The 20,555-nt window shown below is 37.1% G+C and overlaps 1 protein-coding gene across 1 annotated transcript in view; it reads right to left on the bottom strand.

The window, feature by feature from the left end:
* The window catches only part of gpsm1b (G protein signaling modulator 1b), a 33,484-nt gene extending 15,338 nt beyond the window's left edge, over positions 1-18,146 (bottom strand). Inside the window, exons 1-6 of the mRNA XM_067407065.1 lie at positions 17,986-18,146; positions 4,719-4,940; positions 4,465-4,600; positions 2,505-2,647; positions 694-817; positions 430-545 (exon numbers count right to left, since the gene is read on the bottom strand). Coding sequence (XP_067263166.1) covers positions 430-545; positions 694-817; positions 2,505-2,647; positions 4,465-4,600; positions 4,719-4,940; positions 17,986-18,044 — 800 coding nt within the window. The 5' untranslated portion in view covers positions 18,045-18,146. The remainder of the gene's footprint in view (positions 1-429; positions 546-693; positions 818-2,504; positions 2,648-4,464; positions 4,601-4,718; positions 4,941-17,985) is intronic.
* Positions 18,147-20,555: the final 2,409 nt, after the last annotated feature.

Genomic DNA, 20,555 nt, shown 5'->3' with positions numbered 1-20,555 from the left:
GTTGCTTATATTCTGCTCTCTAGATATGGATTGGGTTCAATGTAAGAATATGAATACAAAGTTTGGGGTTTTAAGAGTCTCTTCTGCTCACCAAGGCTGCATTTATTTGCAGAAAAAATTGTGAAATATTTTTACAATGTAAAATAACAATTTTCTATGTGAATATATAGTAAAATGTAATTTATTCCTGTGATCAAAGGTGAATTTTCAGCATCTTCAGTGTCACATGATCCTTCAGAAATCATTCTAATATGATGATTTGCTGCTCAAGAAACATTTATGATTATATCAGTGTTTTTCCTCTTGCCTGTTACATGTGAAATCTTCTCTAGATGTTTGTACAGCATCTTTTCTGTTTCTTTAATAAAAAAAAAAAAAAACACCCACAGGCGTCCTGCATCCTCTAGATGGCGCTGTAGTCACGATTACCTGTAATACTCTGTTGCTGCATTGAACTGGCCCAGGAAAATGAGAGCGTTGCCTAGGTTACTGTATGCTCTCCGCTCGGCTGCCTTGTCGCCAAATTCCTTTGCAATGGAAAGACGCTGGAAACAACAAGGAGGGATTGTGTGTTACTTTGAAATGCAAATCCCTGTGAAATTCCAATGCAGAAAATGCAGATGAAATCAAATCAAGCGTATGAGAGCGCACAGTTTAAGCAAAAAGAGTTGTTTGTTGACATGAGGGTTTTACCTCTCTGTGGAACTTAATGGCCTCAACAAAATTACCCAGCAGGTAATGGGTGTTGCCAAGGTTACCGAAGGCTCTTCCCTGGGCAGCTCGGTCTCCCAACTCCTTCACCAGAGAGAGATTCATCCTAAAACAGAGTTAGGAGGACAGAAACAACCAATAATTAGCAGTTTGTTATTATTTATTATTATCAATAACATCTTTGTGATATGTATATATGTAGTCGAGCAATTCCACTGTATTCTTTTACAAATACTACTTTTTGTGCCACGAACTGTATTAAGATTTTTTAGGTGAGAATGTAGTTGTTTAGACCTGAAATATGCAACTCATATTTAATCATAGCACCTATTTTGCAATTTGTTTAGACGTTTTTGGAGATGTGAGCTCCAGGCTGTCAGCGGACATTCAGTGCTCGAGTACCCGCCGAGAACAGCTTCATCTCGGCCAGTGCTTCGGGTATTTGCCGCTGTCTCTTATAGTGGTTAAACATGAGATCCAATTTATTTTGGGTACATAAAATGAGCAATCTTTGGTCTTATTAATCTATTACTTGTTCCTGAGCAAATCAAATTGAGCTTTGTTAAATTTAATAATTTAATATTAAGGCTATATTTAACATCCTGTAGAGCACTGCTTTTGTACCTTTGAATGTTGTTGTTCAATAAATATTATTTTATTTAATCTTCAATAACATTTGATGGAGTATGATGAACAAGACAACGCACCAGGAAATCATACCAACAAACACCACATAACATAATCAAAACAGGACAAAAACTGGACTGAAACTGAAGGCTTAAATACAGAGCAAACAAGGGGTTAACGAGACTAAATTAACAAGACGCACCTGAACTGAGGACACTAATTAATCTGTAACCAAGACAACAAACAGACGGGCACATGAGGAGAACTGATACAATTCATAAACTAGAAAACTGACTAAGAAACTGAAGACAGAAACAAACTCAAAACATGACATATGATTTTGTACCGAATGTTGTGATTCATCTCGTAGCTGGTCACTTTGATTCAAGGAAGTTTATTCAAGAACTTTTTAAAAACAAAGGGAAAAAAATTCTTCCAGACAGAAGGCGGCTGAAAGAAATATTTAAGCTTATATTTAAAGATTTGAATTGCATATAAAATGTCCATGCATTTGGATTACACAGTGAACTTTAAGTGATGCATATTTGTCAGTCATGCATTAATGAAACCGGTCAGATTTGACTAATAATCTGAATGCATTTTACATAATAAACATTTTTTATATATTTATCATTTGATATGGTTTATTAAAGTAGTTTGCTGCATTTAGATCAGTTCATACTTTTTAACTAAAACGTAATTATTTTTGCAGGTTTATGCTGATTTGAATAAAAGCATTTTGAAAACATGATTATTTAATCAATAAAATGTGATGCGATTTCTCTGAGCGCAGAAATCTGCCCTGTTTCATTTATGCATGACTGAAGAATATGCATCACATGACGTTTATTAGTAAAATCGTGTGATCCAAACACAGATGTTTTCATATGAAACTTTATGAAATAAATTTAGGCTTAAGTATTTGTGAGCTCGGAAGCGCAGATTTCCCTGTTCTGCATGTTTTCAGAGTAAATGAGGGACTGTTTGAGGTCGTTTTTCCTCAGTCTGACACCTCTGGTCTCTCGGCGTCTCATTTATGTTCCGTTTAACCTTCTGGATCTGCTAAATGCGGCTGTTAATAATGAGCAGTCGAGCAAACGGGTCTCTGTGGGCTGGGTTTAATGATGCTGGGATACATCAGTAAACAATCCGAGTGTTGGACTCACTCGTAGAAGGCCGTGGCTCGCTGCAGCGTGTCTCTGACGTCGGAGGGAAGGTCTCCGGGATCTTGAGCGCTGCCCCACAGCTGCTGCTTCCCTTTGGCATGAAACACGTTCCCGATGTTATACAGAGCCCTGGCCTCTCCAACCTGCAGAAACACATTCAGGACATCAGCCGTTTGTACAAGTTTGTACTGTTTTTGCTTCATCTGAGTGGGATGACACTTGGTGACTTTTGTCGCATTAGCTATGTGAACACACACACACACACACACAAAAAACATGGACATGATTTGGATATGTTAAAGGGTCGGAGAAAAATAGTCACTTATCTCCTTCACGGTGCAAATGTGTGAAATAGTATCAATAATTCAGCCACAGAGCAGTAAAAAAAACAAACAGCAAGGAAGTGGTTACACAAGAGTACAAAAACAGACACACACTCTCACACACACACACAGACATACAGAGAGAGCACAATGAACTGGTTTAACAATATGGTAAAATTGAGCCAAAACACTCAAAATAATAGGTTGAAATCAGATCAGATTTCATAATTTAACAATTTTTGTTACATTTGAACATTTATTGAATTTTGATGTTGTGTGTAATAAAATGCCCTCATCTGTGTTCAGGTTTGATTAGTAAAATTAATGCAAAAACTGACACTTCAAATCAACATTTCAAAAACAACAAAAAAAATCTAAACCTTCACAAAAAGTAGTCTTTGAGAATGTCTAAAATCCACAACTTATAAGTATTTATATCTAAAAACCACTAGAGAATTTATAGTCCACATTACATAGAAGTATATTGGCATCTAGTGGTAACACCATGTCATTACATTAGTTTTTCTTTTTTTACTCCCACCAGATGGCACTAATCTACCTTTAAAATTGGATTTTAAATGCCTTGTCTCTATTTTAACATTAAATATTGCTGTAATTGAAAAATAGCTCAAAAATATATTAGAAAACAAATTGTTATTATTAGAAAAAAAAAATCTGTGTTATTTTCAATGGAGAAAAATAGCTAATAAAAATTTTATAAATATGCATAGTATCCTAAAATCCGCTCAAACTGTTAAATAATAATAAAAAAAAATATTATTGAACACAAATATATTAAATTGGTTTTCCCTGAAAAACAAAGAAATTACACGTTAAGCCTTCAGTCACTTTTGACCACGAAGGAGCCAGGTGTGACCAAACAAAGAAGACCAGTTACAATTTCACATCCTTTTTAATTCAACACACCAACCTTTCCAGCAGTGTTTACGAGAAATTTCACACTTACTCTGAAACCAAGAGACACTACTAGGAAAAAAACATTAACTGTGGTTCTAGAAGAACATTTTATGCCAAAAAGGTTCTAAGAAGAAATGTCTTAAATGATTGCATAATACTTTATTTTTTCTTAGTGATAAATTAAGTTTAGCTTTTAATTCTCAAAAATGAATCACAATAAAAATGAATTAAAACAAAATGAATTAATCGAAACAAAATGATCCCATGTTGGAAGCTCTGAAAGGTTCTATATATGATGCACCTGACGCAACACCTTAAGGTTCCATATAGAACCTTTTGTTATAAGATTGTATCAACAATTTATCTCGAGATGCATCATATTAAAGAGGTAACATGGCTTGCAAATGCTGCAAAAAAAATACTATGGTAGTCAATGGGGGCGAGATCTGCTTGGTTTGCTTTGGTCCAAAGCAAGTACAGTATAAACCTCCAATTATATATTTGCAGGTTGCTTGATTATCAAATCCAATGTGTGTCTCAATTTAGCAAGTGTAAAAATATATAAATAAAAAATAAAATAAGAGTAAAGTGAAATAACCCTGTTTTCATTCTCCATAATCTCAGACTGTCTGTGCATTAACCGTCTGATGAATAAAATCACAAAACTGGAAGTCACTTCCTCAATCTCGAGTCAGATGTAATGATGGTGTTTTTCTCACCTTGTCTCCTTGTTCTTGAGAAATGTCCAGGTGTCTCTGACAGCACACAGCTGCTTCATCATAGCGGCCCAAAACCTTCAGAGTGTTTCCCAGATTCCCACTGGCTTTCCCTTCACCGATCCGGTCCCCGATCGTCCTAGATTAAAATGCAACTCAGTTTGTTTTCTTTAGACAGATTTGTATGAAACTGAACTCACATCTGAAAGGATAATTTGACAGCAATCAGTCTGCGGCAGTGAGCTGTTAGTCCTCACCGAGCGAGAGTGAGATCGTGCCGATGGTACTCCAGCGCTTTGCCGTACTCCTTCAGGTAGAAGTAGCCGTTGCCCAGCTGGCTGTAGATGGCACTGAGGGTCTTGAGATCTTCTGTTCCCACCTGAACAGCAGCTTCGAAGAACGCTGTGCCACCTTTAAAATCTCCCGCTTTACACAGTCTCTCCCCCTCCAGCGCCAGCTCCAGACAAGAGGCTTCCATTCTGGAAAACACATTTGTGTGATTAATGAAACTGATGGGCTTTCTCAGGACAAATGGCATAATATAGTCAAGTTTGGTGAAAAGCCGAACATTGAATTGTTTGAGATGTTGCACAATAATAGGGATGGACTAGCCAGCTAACATATATGTTCTAAAAATGGTTTACTAGCATTCTCACTAGTCATCAAAAACGTTATTATGGGGTCAAGAGTGTAGCGCTGAAACCCTGTTGTAATTGTTCAAATTTCCAAGGATCAGCATTCTCCCCTAAAAGTGATCAGGCAGACCGAACCGTAAGTCATAGAGACTTGAAACTTTGAGGGCTGGTAGTACTCACACCATCTACAATGTCACCAAGGCTCGCCCCGATCCGCCTGACGGGGGCGCTACAGCGCTCAAGAGTTTTGAAAAACCTACTTTAGCGAACTAGTCCTAGGTTTTTGACCCAATCAGAACCAAACCAGTGCAGTGAGATTCTCTGGAGTCTGATTGTCAATAATTATCAAAAAAAAGTTTAAATTTCAATTCACGATCCCTAAGGTCAGCCAAAACGTTTGAAATGGGTGGAGCCACTTTTACTACAATGGCTATAACTCGTGAACGGAATGAAATATTTTCACCAAACTCAGCACACATGCTGTGAACTCATGAGCTCATTCTGTGGTCGCATGAAAAATGACATGGCCACTCGGTGGCGCTATAACAGCAAAAAAACATGAAAACGGCCATAACTACTTCACTGTTAGTCCAATTGACTTGAAAATTGGCTTGCAGTGTCTTTGTCCGAGGTACCATGATTGTCTGGACATTGACGTATCTCGAAAAACATGTCCGCCATCAACCAATGAATGACTTGCTGGGCCTGTATGAGAAATTCGAAAGAAATCAGCCACCGGGGGGGGCGCCTATGCATTTTTCACCTGCTTCAAATATCGTGTATCTTGTGATTTTTCACACATGCCCACGACATTCGTACCACATGGTAGAACTTCTTATTCTAAGCAACTTAAATATTGGAGATTATTTCAAAAACTGACTTTGGTGAACTAGTCCTAGGTTTTTGGTTCAACCTCGATAAAACCACTCCTGCGCAATTCTCGGGACTCTCGAGGTCAATAGTTATCAAAAAAAATGTCAAACTTTGGACTTTGTGTAGCTATAACAGGGTCTTTTAGAAAATGGACATGGCAAAATATACTCGAAAGCCTATATGAAAGCCTAAACGAAAACTCAGAACTTCACGAAAATAGGTAAGCGCATGTGACAGAAGATTCTAAACAAGCATGCAAACTTTTATGGAGATCTGATCATAGGTGGTGCTATAACTGTTTTTTAGCTTTAAAAAACATGTTTTCCTTAGTAAATAGCCTGTATTGGCTGTAAATGGTCTTTTCCATCTATCAAGATGGTTACATGCTTGCTAAATAAAATATAATACCTTTTTATGCACGTACTTAAAGGCCTTAAAGCACTTGAACCCTGATAATTGCTGCTCGCAGCTATATTTTCTGAATGCTTTTTAATCGTTCAAAACTGTACTTTTGAAAATGTTATGAAAATGTCACATTTAATTGTTCTTTCAACATATAAAACACCCATGATTCTATTTTAACAATGTTTCTTCTTGATTACGTGAACTTTAGAGCAGCATTGCATTCTAGTATTTTGAAAACTTTAAGAGAATGTTACATTTGAATGTTCTCTCAACCCATGTTTTTTAGATTTTAAGAATGTTTTCTCTCAACATGACGAGAATGTATTTCAAACATTCCATTTCAAACATTCCATAAACATTATTTTATGAATGTTTTGTCCTAACATTTTCATTTATGGGTATCATTCTCATTAAGAGCTTAGCTGGTGTAGATCATCCTCAGAGAGCAAATGAACCTGCTTGATTTACACACCTTAAGAACAGTCTGTAATCTGAGCATTCTGAACAATGGAGTGGCATAATGCCTGACTTTGTGCTTAATAGGTGATGTTTAGTAATTCTGATAAACAGGTTATTTATTATGCATTATATGTTCAGCCAGAAGTGAACGGAGCTGTTATTGTACAAGCAGGAAGAACAAAAAATATCTCTGCAGGACTTCAGATGGTCAAAGGGTGAGATTCATATACTTTAATGATGCCGGCTGGTTTCCATTCAGTTTATAGACTGACTAACTGCATGAAAAAACATATGACATATCACAATAGTTTCCACTTGTGTATAGATGGTGATGAAATTGAAAGACTAACACTTTTTTTAAGACTATTTTTATAGTCTTTCAATTTTTAGGTTTAGAATATAATTCAATATAGTATTACTGTAAAAATGTAGCACATTGCTTTCTTATTCATTTTTGTATTTATGTAACCATGTGCAAATTGGCCTGTAGGTTCATAGAGTTTTGGCTGCAGAGAAAAGAATTCAAGTCATTTGAAAGATGTCGTCAATGAGTGCATTTTGTGCCAAAGCAAAGATAAATGATCCAGAGTTTAATCCACACAGACTAATGATTTAGCAACATTTTAGTTAAGGACAGCCTGTTTCGCAAACTCACATTTTGATTGGCACATTTGACGCACAAACTTCCCACCCCTCGAAAAATGCAGCTAGGCTAAAGGTTTAATTATTTTTTTTTTTTTATGTTTAGAGGGCTAGATAATCGGTTACAGTTGAGGCTGTTTTGCATAAAATTATGCATCTGTTAAACGGGTTGCAATGAACACAGTTAATTCCTTTTGCTGGTGGTGGCGTCATGTCTGTGGTAAATCCCCTAAGACACATTTATATCTGGTTGTCTGAAATGTGTTTGTGTCATGGATATCGATGAGTTGAATTTTCGAATATGTTGGCCTTGGCAGTTTTCCTTTTTGTTTGGTTGGTTCTGCATTCCCTCACACTATACAAGTTTCAGAACATTCAGGCCGAGCACATGTTGTGATATTCAGCTTTGTTTCGATCAGTCTTGCATTCTCATTACAGTTAAATGTAAAACATATTTCCATCACGCTCTCGGAGCTTCGATGGTCTGAAAGCAATTATATCTAGCCATGCTTTGACAACAGCTCCCTCGTTTTGCTTCTTTTCCATTAATGTCTGAAACAGTCATGCTGTTGGTTTGGCTGCTCTAGAGCGAGAGAGATTTATTCAGTTCTGCGGTCTGGAAAGAATGTTGGCCCGAGCCGTAGATGGACCCACATCCACCTCTGCTTTGTTTTATACTGGGAGACGTTTCTTTCCTCTCTAAGGCAAGAAACACCACAAGATTTTTACATTTTCTGAAATGACATGAGTGGTTTCTAGATGGTTTCTTGCTGTCTGGCATGAAAAGATTTCTGCACCCTCGCATTTCTGCGATCTTCTGGTCTCTAGATGTGCAGCATCTGATCTTAGTAAATTAGCAGCACAACTCTCCTGTCAAGGACATGCCATTAATACTTCACATCTCTGAGCATCAGTAATAGACAAGTCAAGTCACCTATAGCATACAAATAGTTTCAAAGCAGCTTCACAGTAATAAACAGGAAAATAACAATGTTAACGTCATTAAATTAATCAATTATATTATATTATATTATGAAAATCTGACTTTTTCGATGATAATCGGGTTCCTGGTGCATCTACCAAGCATGTGAAAAAACGAGACGCTCAAATTTCGCTCCCCTTGTGAAGTATGAAGGGGATCTTATTATTATATTACCGCCTCTTAATCTACACGTTTCCACCCACACGCCGCCATTTTGTTTTCACAAGCGACACTGGTGTAGCAGTTCTAACGCCATGACAAACGTTGCATGCTAACTGTTCTGTCGTTGGCTGCACAGATCAGCACTGAACACTATTTAGAGTCTCGTTAACTTGGATGGCCTGAAGTTGATCCTGACAAGATCGATTGCTAAAAAAGAAGCGTTTCTGTCTGAGCCATATTTTGGAAAATATATTAGTCCATTCACAGCATTTGATAGCAGTCATAAAGTCTGGTGTGTATGGATCTGTTTGGCACACAGGAACTCTATGTATAGTGGGCGTCCATACGGGATTTGCACAAAAGATGAACATGACGGCACATGCTAGTGGATGAGTTGAATCAACTCCACAGCAACTACATCAATTTATCCACTAACCATTCAGAAACGTCTAAAAGTTGTAACTTCTTCCTGAGTCTCTCCATCAGTGTCGACTCCGGTTTGAACAATGTAAGGCTGAACACTTTCCTCATTTTGGCTGCGTGAGATTCTCCAGCTTTGTTGTTGTTGAGCTGTTAAAGCTCCGCCCTCTTCTGGAGCAGCAGCTCATTTGCATTTAAAGGGACACACACAAAAACGGCATGTTTTTGCTCACACCCAAATTTTACAAGCTATAATAAATGATCTGTGGGGGATTTTGAGCTGAAACTTCACAGACACATTCTGGAGACACCAGAGACTTATATTACATCTTGTGAAAGGAGCATTATAAGACTCCTTTTACAAATTCAATCTCAGCTGTAAAGTAGTTCAGTGTTGTTTCAAATCAGTTCAATAACAGTGATAATGTTGCAAAGTCAGCCTAATTCATTTTAAAATTTGTTTTCTACCTATAGTCTCATTGTATTTAAATATTACAGAATATTAGTTGTCTTTTAAACCCCACTAAAGGATATATCAAAACAGAGCAAAGAACAATAATAATATATTATAATATACATCTGTATAGAGTTTGTGCAGATTGATAAACTCATTAGTCTGAACTGGATTATAAAAAGAAAATCTGTAAACACAGCTAAAAATACATATATATTTTTTTATGTTTCCATTAAGTTATGAAAACATTATTTCTAAATGTTGTCTGCAAAATATAATTTATTTTTATCTTTATCTTTTATCTCTTTTCTTTATGTAAAGGTTAATGGAACATTCTATTTAAGCATTCTGCAAACATTATGTGAATGTTACTTCTGAATGTTCTGAAACAAGTAGTAACATTTAAAAATGTTAGAGGAACGTCCGACTGAAAATGCTCCATAAACGGTGTATAAACAATGTTTTTGTAACATTTTGAGAACATTATGGACCAGATAACTTTGAACGAATGCTCATAACTCAGAGAACTTTGCTAGAAAGTTCTGAGAACGTTCCCTGTTAGCTGGGAAAGCGTCCGCGTGTACCTGCATTTTGGTTTGGTGCGCGTCTTCTCAACATAGAGCCCGAGTTCCAGTTTCAGGGGTCTCAGTGTAGCCTGAGGTCTGGGGCCACGATGAACCAGACGACACATGGCTATCTGAGCCCCGCTCAGAGGAAACGCTTCAGTCGACATGATCCACAATTTTCAAAACTCACAGTCCTGACAAAAACTCCTTAAAGTCACAGTGATGAAGGTTTTGTTGATTAAAACTGGACTGACCACATTCCATGCATTTTTTTTCTGTGACCAGAGAATCATCTTTCAAATTAAATCTCAGGTTAATAACCAAGCAGAGTCCTCAGACTTCTTCAGTTGGATCCACTGAGCATCATGAACACTAGACTCTCCAAAAGCGCCAACAAGATTCTCTGAAACTCCCAATTTCAACTCCTCCTCAACTCCACATATCCATTATGATCAAAGAAATGCACCAAGCATGAACACGCCGAGACACTGACTGCTCCCGTGAGAGCTGGAAGCTGCCCTAATTCTCCTGAAGGACACCTAGAGCGCAGGACATGGCCAGCTAATCCTGTTCCTGCTGACCCAAAGAGCTCAAACCTCTGCAAATGCACAGTCAGTGCACCAATATATGACATAGTATAATTAATAAAGTTTTTATTCATTTTTTTTAGGTGAATAAAACTGATCTGATGTTGATTATAGATGTCTATGAATGATTTCTGACCTTGTGTTTTATTCTGAAAGCCAATTCACATGTCACAAACATAAAGCTCTGCATACAAAATCACCAGGATATCTCTAATAACAGATGATAAAGTAGAAATGATCCATCGCATTTCTCTCTGGTATACAAATTGCACAAACGTTACAGATCAAACATATAAACAACAGTTAGTTTCGTTCCTTGAATCTGATTGGTCGAACATCATTTAAACAGAACTGTTTGTACTAGAGATGCACCGATACTAAGTTTCTCCACTGACACCGATAACCGATAATTCAGAGTGATATCTGCCGATATTTGTTTATATCTTTTTTAAATATATGATAATTTCATTATAATTAATGATTTATAATTACATTTTTAATTATTATATTTTGAAAGAAATGCAAATAAAAACTTTATTCTCTACATTTCATCTACTTGTTTCAAACACATTACTCAAATTAATATTAACACACATTAACTAAATTCTGAATTACTATTAAATTAATTTTTCTTAACTTTCTGAATGTTATTAATTCATATAATTACTATTAATATTGAACATCAAACTGGTTTCTTAGCATTTTCTTTACACAAATCACAAATTCAGTGCATTTTCCTGCCCTCTTTTGATTGACAGGATATGATCAGCCGATAGACGATAGTGTGAAAATTTGCTTTTATTGGCTGATACTGATTATTGGCCAACAGATAATCCAGTAGTCATGATCCTGGTTTTGTATGGACTTTTATGTGTTCTTATGTTCCTCTTGTTTCTGTGTTCATTTCAGTGTCCTTTTCTTGTGGCCATGTTTGTAGTTTTTCTTGTTGATTAGTCTTCCCCAGGTTTGTCTTGTTATGCTTGTTTGCCCCTGTGTATTTGAACCCATGTGTTTCCCATGTTCTTGGTCTAGTGTTGCCAATTCATGGTTGTATTGTGTGCGTTTGCTGCAGAAAGACAGTCGACATTAAAGTCGACATTTATGTGTTTAAAGTCGAGTTGGCGTTGACTAGTCGTTGATGATGTCATTAATGAACAAATAAGGGGGGCGTTCACACAGAACACATTTTTCCATGCACTACTTTTCCATAGTTTTTCTATGTAAATATGCTAAAGACGGACTTGTATATGAGCGTCACATCGTGCATCTTTCGCAGGGTGTTGTCCAAGGAGTTGAACTTAGAGGTACTGATGGATCATGATTTGTTCGTGAAAACGTTCATACACAGATTTCACACACAAATTTGTGCGTATGCATGCTTAGAGAATGAGACCCACTGATTCATTAAGGAAAGAAACGAGCTGCATGCATGAGTCATCAAATCATTCACTCAAATGATTAGTTTCAAACACTGATTCATTAAAGAATGAGACAAGCTGCATGCACGAGTCACTGAATCATTCGCTCAACCGTTTTGTTTCAAACACTGATTCATTTAAGAATGAGACAAGCTGCATGCACGAGTCACTGAATCATTCACTCAACCGATTTGTTTCAAACACTGATTCATTTAAGAATGAGACAAGCTGCATGCACGAGTCACTGAATCATTCGCTCAACCGATTTGTTTCAAACATGGATTCATTAAGGAATGAGACAAGCTACATGCATGAGTCATTGAATCATTCGCTCAACCAATTAGTTTCAAAACACTGATTTATTAAAGAAAGACAAGCTGCATGCATGAGTCACTGAATCATTCGCTCAACCGATTTGTTTCAAACATGGATTCATTAAGGAATGAGACAAGCTGCATGCATGAGTCACTGAATCATTCGCTCAACCGATTTGTTTCAAAACACTGATTCTTTAAAGAATGAGACAAGCTGCATGCACGAGACACTGAATCATTCACTCAACCGATTTGTTTCAAACACTGATTCATTTAAGAATGAGACAAGCTGCATGCACGAGTCACTGAATCATTCGCTCAACCGTTTTGTTTCAAACATGAATTCATTAAGGAATGAGACAAGCTGCATGCATGAGTCACTGAATCATTCGCTCAACCAATTAGTTTCAAAACACTGATTTATTAAGGAATGAGATAAGCTGCATAAATGAGTCATTGAGTCTTTTACTCAGCATATTTGCAGAGTACTTTCTTACATGTAAATGTAAGTACCTTGAAATTAGCTTGTTTATTGAACAAGCAGGTTCTGTCTGTCTGTGATTACCTTGCGGCTTTGTGTCTACAGACAGCAGCGCTCAAACTCATGATGTGAGCAAGATATTATATTGCTTTATTAGCACCTGCAGACTTTGAAGTCTTTATATTGGGTGTATGGCAGGTCATGCAGTGCAGGAAGCTCATGTCAGGGAAAGGCCATCATTTCTCTGACATGCACACGTTTGATCTCAGCAGCGTAAGCGTGTGCGAGACATTCGTCTAGTGTGTCACAACCTCAGTCTCTCAATTAAGTTAAAGGCCGAGATCCTGCATGAATATTTAACACTCCACACCTCAGTACGAACATCAAACGAGAGACTTCATCACACTTACAGGGGGAAAAACTGGAAGATATCAGAGCTTATGAGGTGTTGTTGGGAGATTTAGCAGGCTATATTGTGAATGTGAATATTTGATGAATTCTACAGGTGTGGGATAAATTTGCTTTGGTTGCTTTTCTTTGATTAATCAGACACTGTTCTATGCAGCTGCTCTTTCTAATGGTCTTGTGGATTATTCGCTGGTTAATCCAGAATTACAGCTAATGAGATTTGGAACAACTAGGATTAAAGTAGAGCATTTAGTAATTAGCTGAGTGCTCTGACATGATCACATTCACCTCCTGAATGAAATAAGGTTATGCACTCACTGACACAGTAACCAACCAGCAACCCCTATAGCTGAATCTGAGCTGTTGTTTACTATGGAATATAAAAGCACAAGTATGTTTACTGTGCAAAATTACAGCGTGCATTGAATACCAGGAATATATTTGCCAAAATGTGCAGTATACAAAAGAACACACAGCGTTGACAGACGAGGAAGAATGTATCGTTAAAACAGAGTTTGCTGAGCACAGACTAATGACGTCACATGTCAGCAATGACATCATCACAGTGTGTCACATGCTCATCAGTGAGACGCTCTATTGGTTTATGCCCACTGTGCTACTAACCCTGTTCCATTCAGCTGCAAAAGAGTTAAAAAGAGTAAGGTCAAAGCCAAGGATTTAAACTCTAGTGTACCGGCCAAGTAAAATACCTCCCAAAAGCCATGTCGGCCAGCTCACAGGAAAAAAAAAAAAAATGGACTAAAGAAAATAAAAATAAATTCTGATTTAGACTTCTAGTTTCCACATGGTAGTCATAAGTCTGCAGTTTAAGTTTGCGTCACATTTAGTGCTAAAGGAAAGATTTTAAGCTTCGTTCACGGTAAATTTATGGGGTATGTCTGGTCAAAAAGGACCACAGCACACCAGGATTTAGGCATGGGCAAATGTTTGCCTTGCTCTCCCAATCAGAATTTAGGCACAGATAGTGTTAATCTGTTTTTTGAGATTAATCTGAGATGGGCTGTGTGTTCAGAAACACCAGAAAATTGAAAATTGCAGTATTTTTCTTTTATTGGCTGAAAGTAATGGCGTGTTATACACTTAAGCGGCGGCTTCAGTCTGAGCAAAAACGGGCAGAAATATTTGAGTGCTATCAAGGTGTGAATTAAAGGGAGTTTAATGTTGTATCTTCACGAATACTTGTAAATATGAATATACATTTATCTAGCTCTAACTAATTTTAAAATGTCATTTAGCCACCACTAAAATGGGTCATACCATGAGCGGTTGAAATACGCTAGAAAACCTTGCTCATTTAAGAACATCCATCCATCCTAGATATTGAAAACAACAGCGGGCCTAACACAGATCCTTGAGGCATTCCATAATTTACTGACGTTATCTTAGATTTTTCCATGTTGAAATATACAAAATGGTGACTATCAAATCTATCAATCTATCTATCTATCTAAAAAAATGTAATAGTTGTAAGCAAAGTATTGTAATTTTCCATTTCTGATTCTAAATTATGATTAAAAAAACAATAATGACAGTCTTTATGTCAGTCAGTTTAGATATCAAATGAACTATAACACATAAATCAACTCAACTCGAAACACTAATACATTTCTTTCTTTAAATGGACAGAAAACAGAAAGCCACAGACTCATTCCTGCGGTTGAACCTGTCATGGACTGAACCATTCAGAGTTCTGAACTCATTACTGCATAATGGAGTGATTCCAGCTCCGCCCATTGAGCTCTGTGGATATAAATATTGCTTTGTACCTCAAATTCAAGCAGGCCATTTCTTTCTGTCAGTGTGAATGATTCAAACTCAGTTTATAGCAGATGCAGAGATATTATAGAAAAGCTAAAATTACACCTGTGGGGGAGGACACATGGTTAATGCTCTATCGCGTTTGAAAATAACGTAGCACCTAAACTCCACACTAAACCTACCCGATGGTGTTACAAAAGCAAATGTGAGTGCGATGATGTACCAGGTGAGCTTCCGAGCAAGTTTACTACGAAAACGTCAAAATGTATTAGCTTATAAAAGGTTTCAGTGTTGAAGGTCAATCCAAACGTCAGTCCTTTCACATGATGAATTCTGGATTCTGTGCATGCTGCCGAGACTGTTTCCTGTGATGCTCAGACATCTGTAATGAATGAATGAAGCTCAGCCAGCAAACTTGAGTGATGACTCACTGCTCTGCGTGGAGAGAGAGAGATGTCTATAGTCACTATGAGATGTGACGTACACACATCCAGCGTCACAGAACCGGCGTTCATGATCTGCAAATGCACGGTGTGACGTCTTCATGTCTTGGAAGGTATTAGTGATTCTTATTCCTTATGATGACGCAATACTGTTACTGCATGTCAGCAATTAACATCATAATATATTCATCAGAAAGTTTCCTGAACGCTGACAGGAACAGAAACAGTGACATGTTTCTTTTTCCAAACTCATGAATTTCAAAATAGAATGCTTTTAAAAATAAAGTTTCCAGAAGGGGTTTTTACAGCAAAGAACCATTTTTGGTTTCCCAAAGAATCTTTCAGTGAGCAGTTCTTAAAATAATCAATCTTTCTTAGTGTGAAGTACATTTTAAAGGGATAGTTCACCCAAAAATGAAAATTTGATGTTTATCTGCTTACCCCCAGTGCATCCAAGATGACTTGGCTTCTTCAGTAGAACACAAATTATGATTTTTAACTCCAACCGCTGCCAACGACAGTAATGTCTCGCTCTCATTGAAGTATATGCGCGAGACATCACTGTCGTTGTCAGAGCGCGATCAGACCTTACTAACCGAGTGCTGAACGCAGTTGGACATAGTGGTGTATTAGAGGTAAAAAATCATATAAATACTGTTGGGTTTCTCGCACAAACCGATAGTTTCGTGTCTTAGGACATCAATGTGTCGTCACGAGCTGCAGGGTTTAATTTGGACTTGTCTATGCAAGTTTTATTTACTCTTATAGCAGAAGTTCCCATCCACTCGCATTATTTGACTGACAGATGGCAACGGTTGGAGTTAAAAATCATCATTTGTGTTCTACTGAAGAAACAAAGTCACCTACATCTTGGATGCACTGGGGGTAAGCAGATAAATATCAAATTTTCTATCACTTTAATAATCTAAAGAGCAATGGAAGGATTCCATGGATGACAAAAGGTTCTTCATGGACATTCAATCCCAATCAAGAACCTTTGAGAGAGAATGATCAAGGCATAACTCCACTGCATTATTGCTGAATAGAGCTGAAATTGTTCAAAGTCAGCGGTTTAAGAACATTGTTTGGGGAAAAAACAACCGTGGTTCATTCATGTTTTCTTGACTTTCATAACGCAGAGCTTTGTAACTGTATGCAAAGATCAGGGCAGAGGTGCAAACTGAACTGCTGAACATGCAAATATCTCGGCGAGTTGAATATTGCTTTCCTGCCGTGAGTGTGTCTAATCTATGACACAGAATGTTAACTTTGGACCCACTTTATATTAACGAGCCCCTATTATGCTATTTTAAAGGTTATGAAGGTCTCCTATGACAGGCTTACATGCATCCAAGGTCAAAAAACACTTTCACTTTCGCATAATAATCATTGTAGCATCAGCTCTTTTCTCACAGTGTCTGAAATGGTTTGATGAAAGATTCGGTTTCTCTAAACCCCGCCTTTCTGAGAGCCTGCTCTGCTCTGATTGGTCATATGACCCAGTCTTGGTGTGATTGGTCTACCCTGCTCTGATTGATCAGATGGCCCAGTCTGTTGTGATTGGGTGGAGCAAAGCAGACATTATTCAGCCATTGAAGACCATAGGCTGATATTATGCAAATGTGTTACAAACCTACATAGGTTCAGCAGGAAGTGAGACTCGAATTACTGATGACTCGTTTCAGTTCAGAATCGCTTCTTTCTTTTGAGAGACAAAAACTCCATTGATCTGCATTTAGATTCACAAAAAGCTATATTACACACTACAAGAAAGGGAATAACCCAAAAAGCATAATAAGTGTCTTAAAGTACTATGTACTAACATTTATATTAATCAATTGATACGGTGCACTTATTGTGTACATACATGTTTTTACATTGTACTTGTATTTAAAAATACCTGCATGCAATTACAGCTGTAATTAATTTCTGTAATTACATCTATAATTACACTTAACCCACCAAACCTGTCCTAACCGTACCCATATCCACCAGCAAGTGTTTGCAAAACATCATAAACACAGTAAATACATCATGCCTAACATTTTTTAATATGTAAAGATACCAAAAATAAAATTGCAGTCTTTCTACTTCACATGTTCATGTTTAATTCAATGCGTTATTTGCCATTTCTTTGTAATCATTTGTGAAATTACTAACAATTTCTGAGTGAACAATCATTTTTACTTCTCAGTGCATTGAAGTGTGTGGTTTGCGAAGGTGCAACAGCACACAGCGAGCCAAAACGGTGGCTTTGCCTTCTCAATCTGTGTCCTCTCACTCCCAGTAGAGCCGATCTGACAGCACCGTCTCCAAGATAATCATGCCCACGTCTACAAGCTCAAGACAGACAGGCCCTCCCTCCCTCTCTCACTCGCCGGCAGACCCTCTCCTCCTCCCGCTGATCATTTTCTTCCACCTCCCCCCATTAAGACCAGCTCTTTCTGTCTGTGTGCTGCAGTCCAGACCCCCGTCCCCCCAGTGCTCAGCTCCTACCTCGAGTGGAGCCTCTTGCTGGCCAGATCGGAGTCCGTGCTGCCCGCCGATTGAGCCATTGGTGAGCTGTAGGAGCCGTAGAGAAACTCCAGCTGCTCACTGCTTCCCTCTTCCTCTGAGGCTCTGAGCAGACGCACTTCAGTCCTCTGTGTGTGTGCGTGTGTGTGCATGTGTGTGTGTGTGTGTGTGTGTACAGCAATGGCAGCTGCCGAGGAAGTGAGGTATTGTGCAAATAGACCATAAAAGGCAAGTCCCTCCTCTCAGTGACGCTGGTGAGCAGGAAGCTGAATGTGAACGTGCCTCACTGCTACATACACACTCCATGCAAACATATCCTACCTCTTTTCTCATTCACATTCCCCTGCATAATTATATATTTGTACATGCAACAGTGTCTTTAAACTTTTCATGTATGAATTATGATAACTATAATTATGTTTTTATTGCTCTCTCAGGGCATGAAAAACAAGAATTGAAATGTAATTTTTTTTACACATATTTTCCAAAATATTTCCAGATTTCCACTACAGTGGACAGCATGCGTTTATGTTTTAAACTGAAGAGATACTGTGTTAAATATAGCACAGTAATAACACAGCGATATTCTGTGTATTTAACAAACTAATCAATACAATTATATAAAATCACGTGAAAACTATAAAATATACAAAAAATATATATAAATGCGAAATATTGCAAATGCAGTTGAAATTTATACAAGTTGAACTTTGCGTATCTTTGATGGAATCACGTCCCCATGTTCTGATATCAGAGATCTCTACAACCTGTTGAGGTAAAACTGTGGAAACCCAATTCAGATGCTCCCTCCAGAGTACCAGAGTATGTTGATTTACCCTCATTAGCTGATCATTCATTATGTTCAAGATGGACACATTTCTAACATAGCTCTCCTCTGAGAAAACCTCACGATCAGGTGTTTTCAATCTCATCATGAGCAGTGTTGGGGGTAACGCATTACAAGTAACATAACATGCATTGTGTAATCAGATTACTTTTTGGCGTTACGAGTAAAGTAATGCATTACAAGTAACATGCATAACGCAATTAGATTACTTTTTGATGTTACAGGTAAAGTAATGCATTACAAGTAACATGCATAACGCAATTAGATTACTTTTTGATGTTACAGGTAAAGTAATGCATTACAAGTAACATGCATTACGTATTCTAATTACTTTTCGGTCTAACAAGTAATGCATTACAAGTAACATAACATGCATTATGTAATCAGATTACTTTTTGGCATTACGAGTAAAGCAATGCATTACAAGTAACATGCATAACGCAATTAGATTACTTTTTGACGTTACGAGTAAAGCAATGCATTACAAGTAACATGCATAACGCAGTTAGATTACTTTTTGATGTTACAGTAAAAGTAACGCATTACAAGTAACATGCATAACGCAATTAGATTACTTTTTGATGTTACAGGTAAAGTAATGCATTACAAGTAACATGCATTACGTATTCTAATTACTTTTCGGTCTAACAAGTAATGCATTACAAGTAACATAACATGCATTATGTAATCAGATTACTTTTTGGCATTACGAGTAAAGCAATGCATTACAAGTAACATGCATAACGCAATTAGATTACTTTTTGATGTTACAGGTAAAGTAATGCATTACAAGTAACATGCATAACGCAATTAGATTACTTTTTGATGTTACAGGTAAAGTAATGCATTACAAGTAACATGCATTACGTATTCTAATTACTTTTCGGTCTAACAAGTAATGCATTACAAGTAACATAACATGCATTATGTAATCAGATTACTTTTTGGCATTACGAGTAAAGCAATGCATTACAAGTAACATGCATAACGCAATTAGATTACTTTTTGACGTTACGAGTAAAGCAATGCATTACAAGTAACATGCATAACGCAGTTAGATTACTTTTTGATGTTACAGTTAAAGTAACGCATTACAAGTAACATGCATAACGCAATTAGATTACTTTTTGATGTTACAGGTAAAGTAATGCATTACAAGTAACATGCATTACGTATTCTAATTACTTTTCGGTCTAACAAGTAATGCATTACAAGTAACATGCATTACGTATTCAAATTACTTTTCGGTCTAACAAGTAATGCATTACAAGTAACATAACATGCATTATGTAATCAGATTACTTTTTGGCATTACGAGTAAAGCAATGCATTACAAGTAACATGCATAACGCAATTAGATTACTTTTTGATGTTACAGGTAAAGTAATGCATTACAAGTAACATGCATTACGTATTCTAATTACTTTTCGGTCTAACAAGTAATGCATTACAAGTAACATGCATTACGTATTCAAATTACTTTTCGGTCTAACAAGTAATGCATTACAAGTAACATAACATGCATTATGTAATCAGATTACTTTTTGGCATTACGAGTAAAGCAATGCATTACAAGTAACATGCATAACGCAGTTAGATTACTTTTTGATGTTACAGTTAAAGTAACGCATTACAAGTAACATGCATAACGCAATTAGATTACTTTTTGATGTTACAGGTAAAGTAATGCATTACAAGTAACATG

The sequence above is a fragment of the Chanodichthys erythropterus genome, chromosome 13 (assembly GCF_024489055.1).
Source record: "Chanodichthys erythropterus isolate Z2021 chromosome 13, ASM2448905v1, whole genome shotgun sequence".
In the NCBI taxonomy this organism is placed as follows: Eukaryota; Metazoa; Chordata; class Actinopteri; order Cypriniformes; family Xenocyprididae; genus Chanodichthys; species Chanodichthys erythropterus.
Note: the sequence above shows the minus strand (reverse complement) of the source record. Positions and strands in the feature narration are given on the sequence as shown.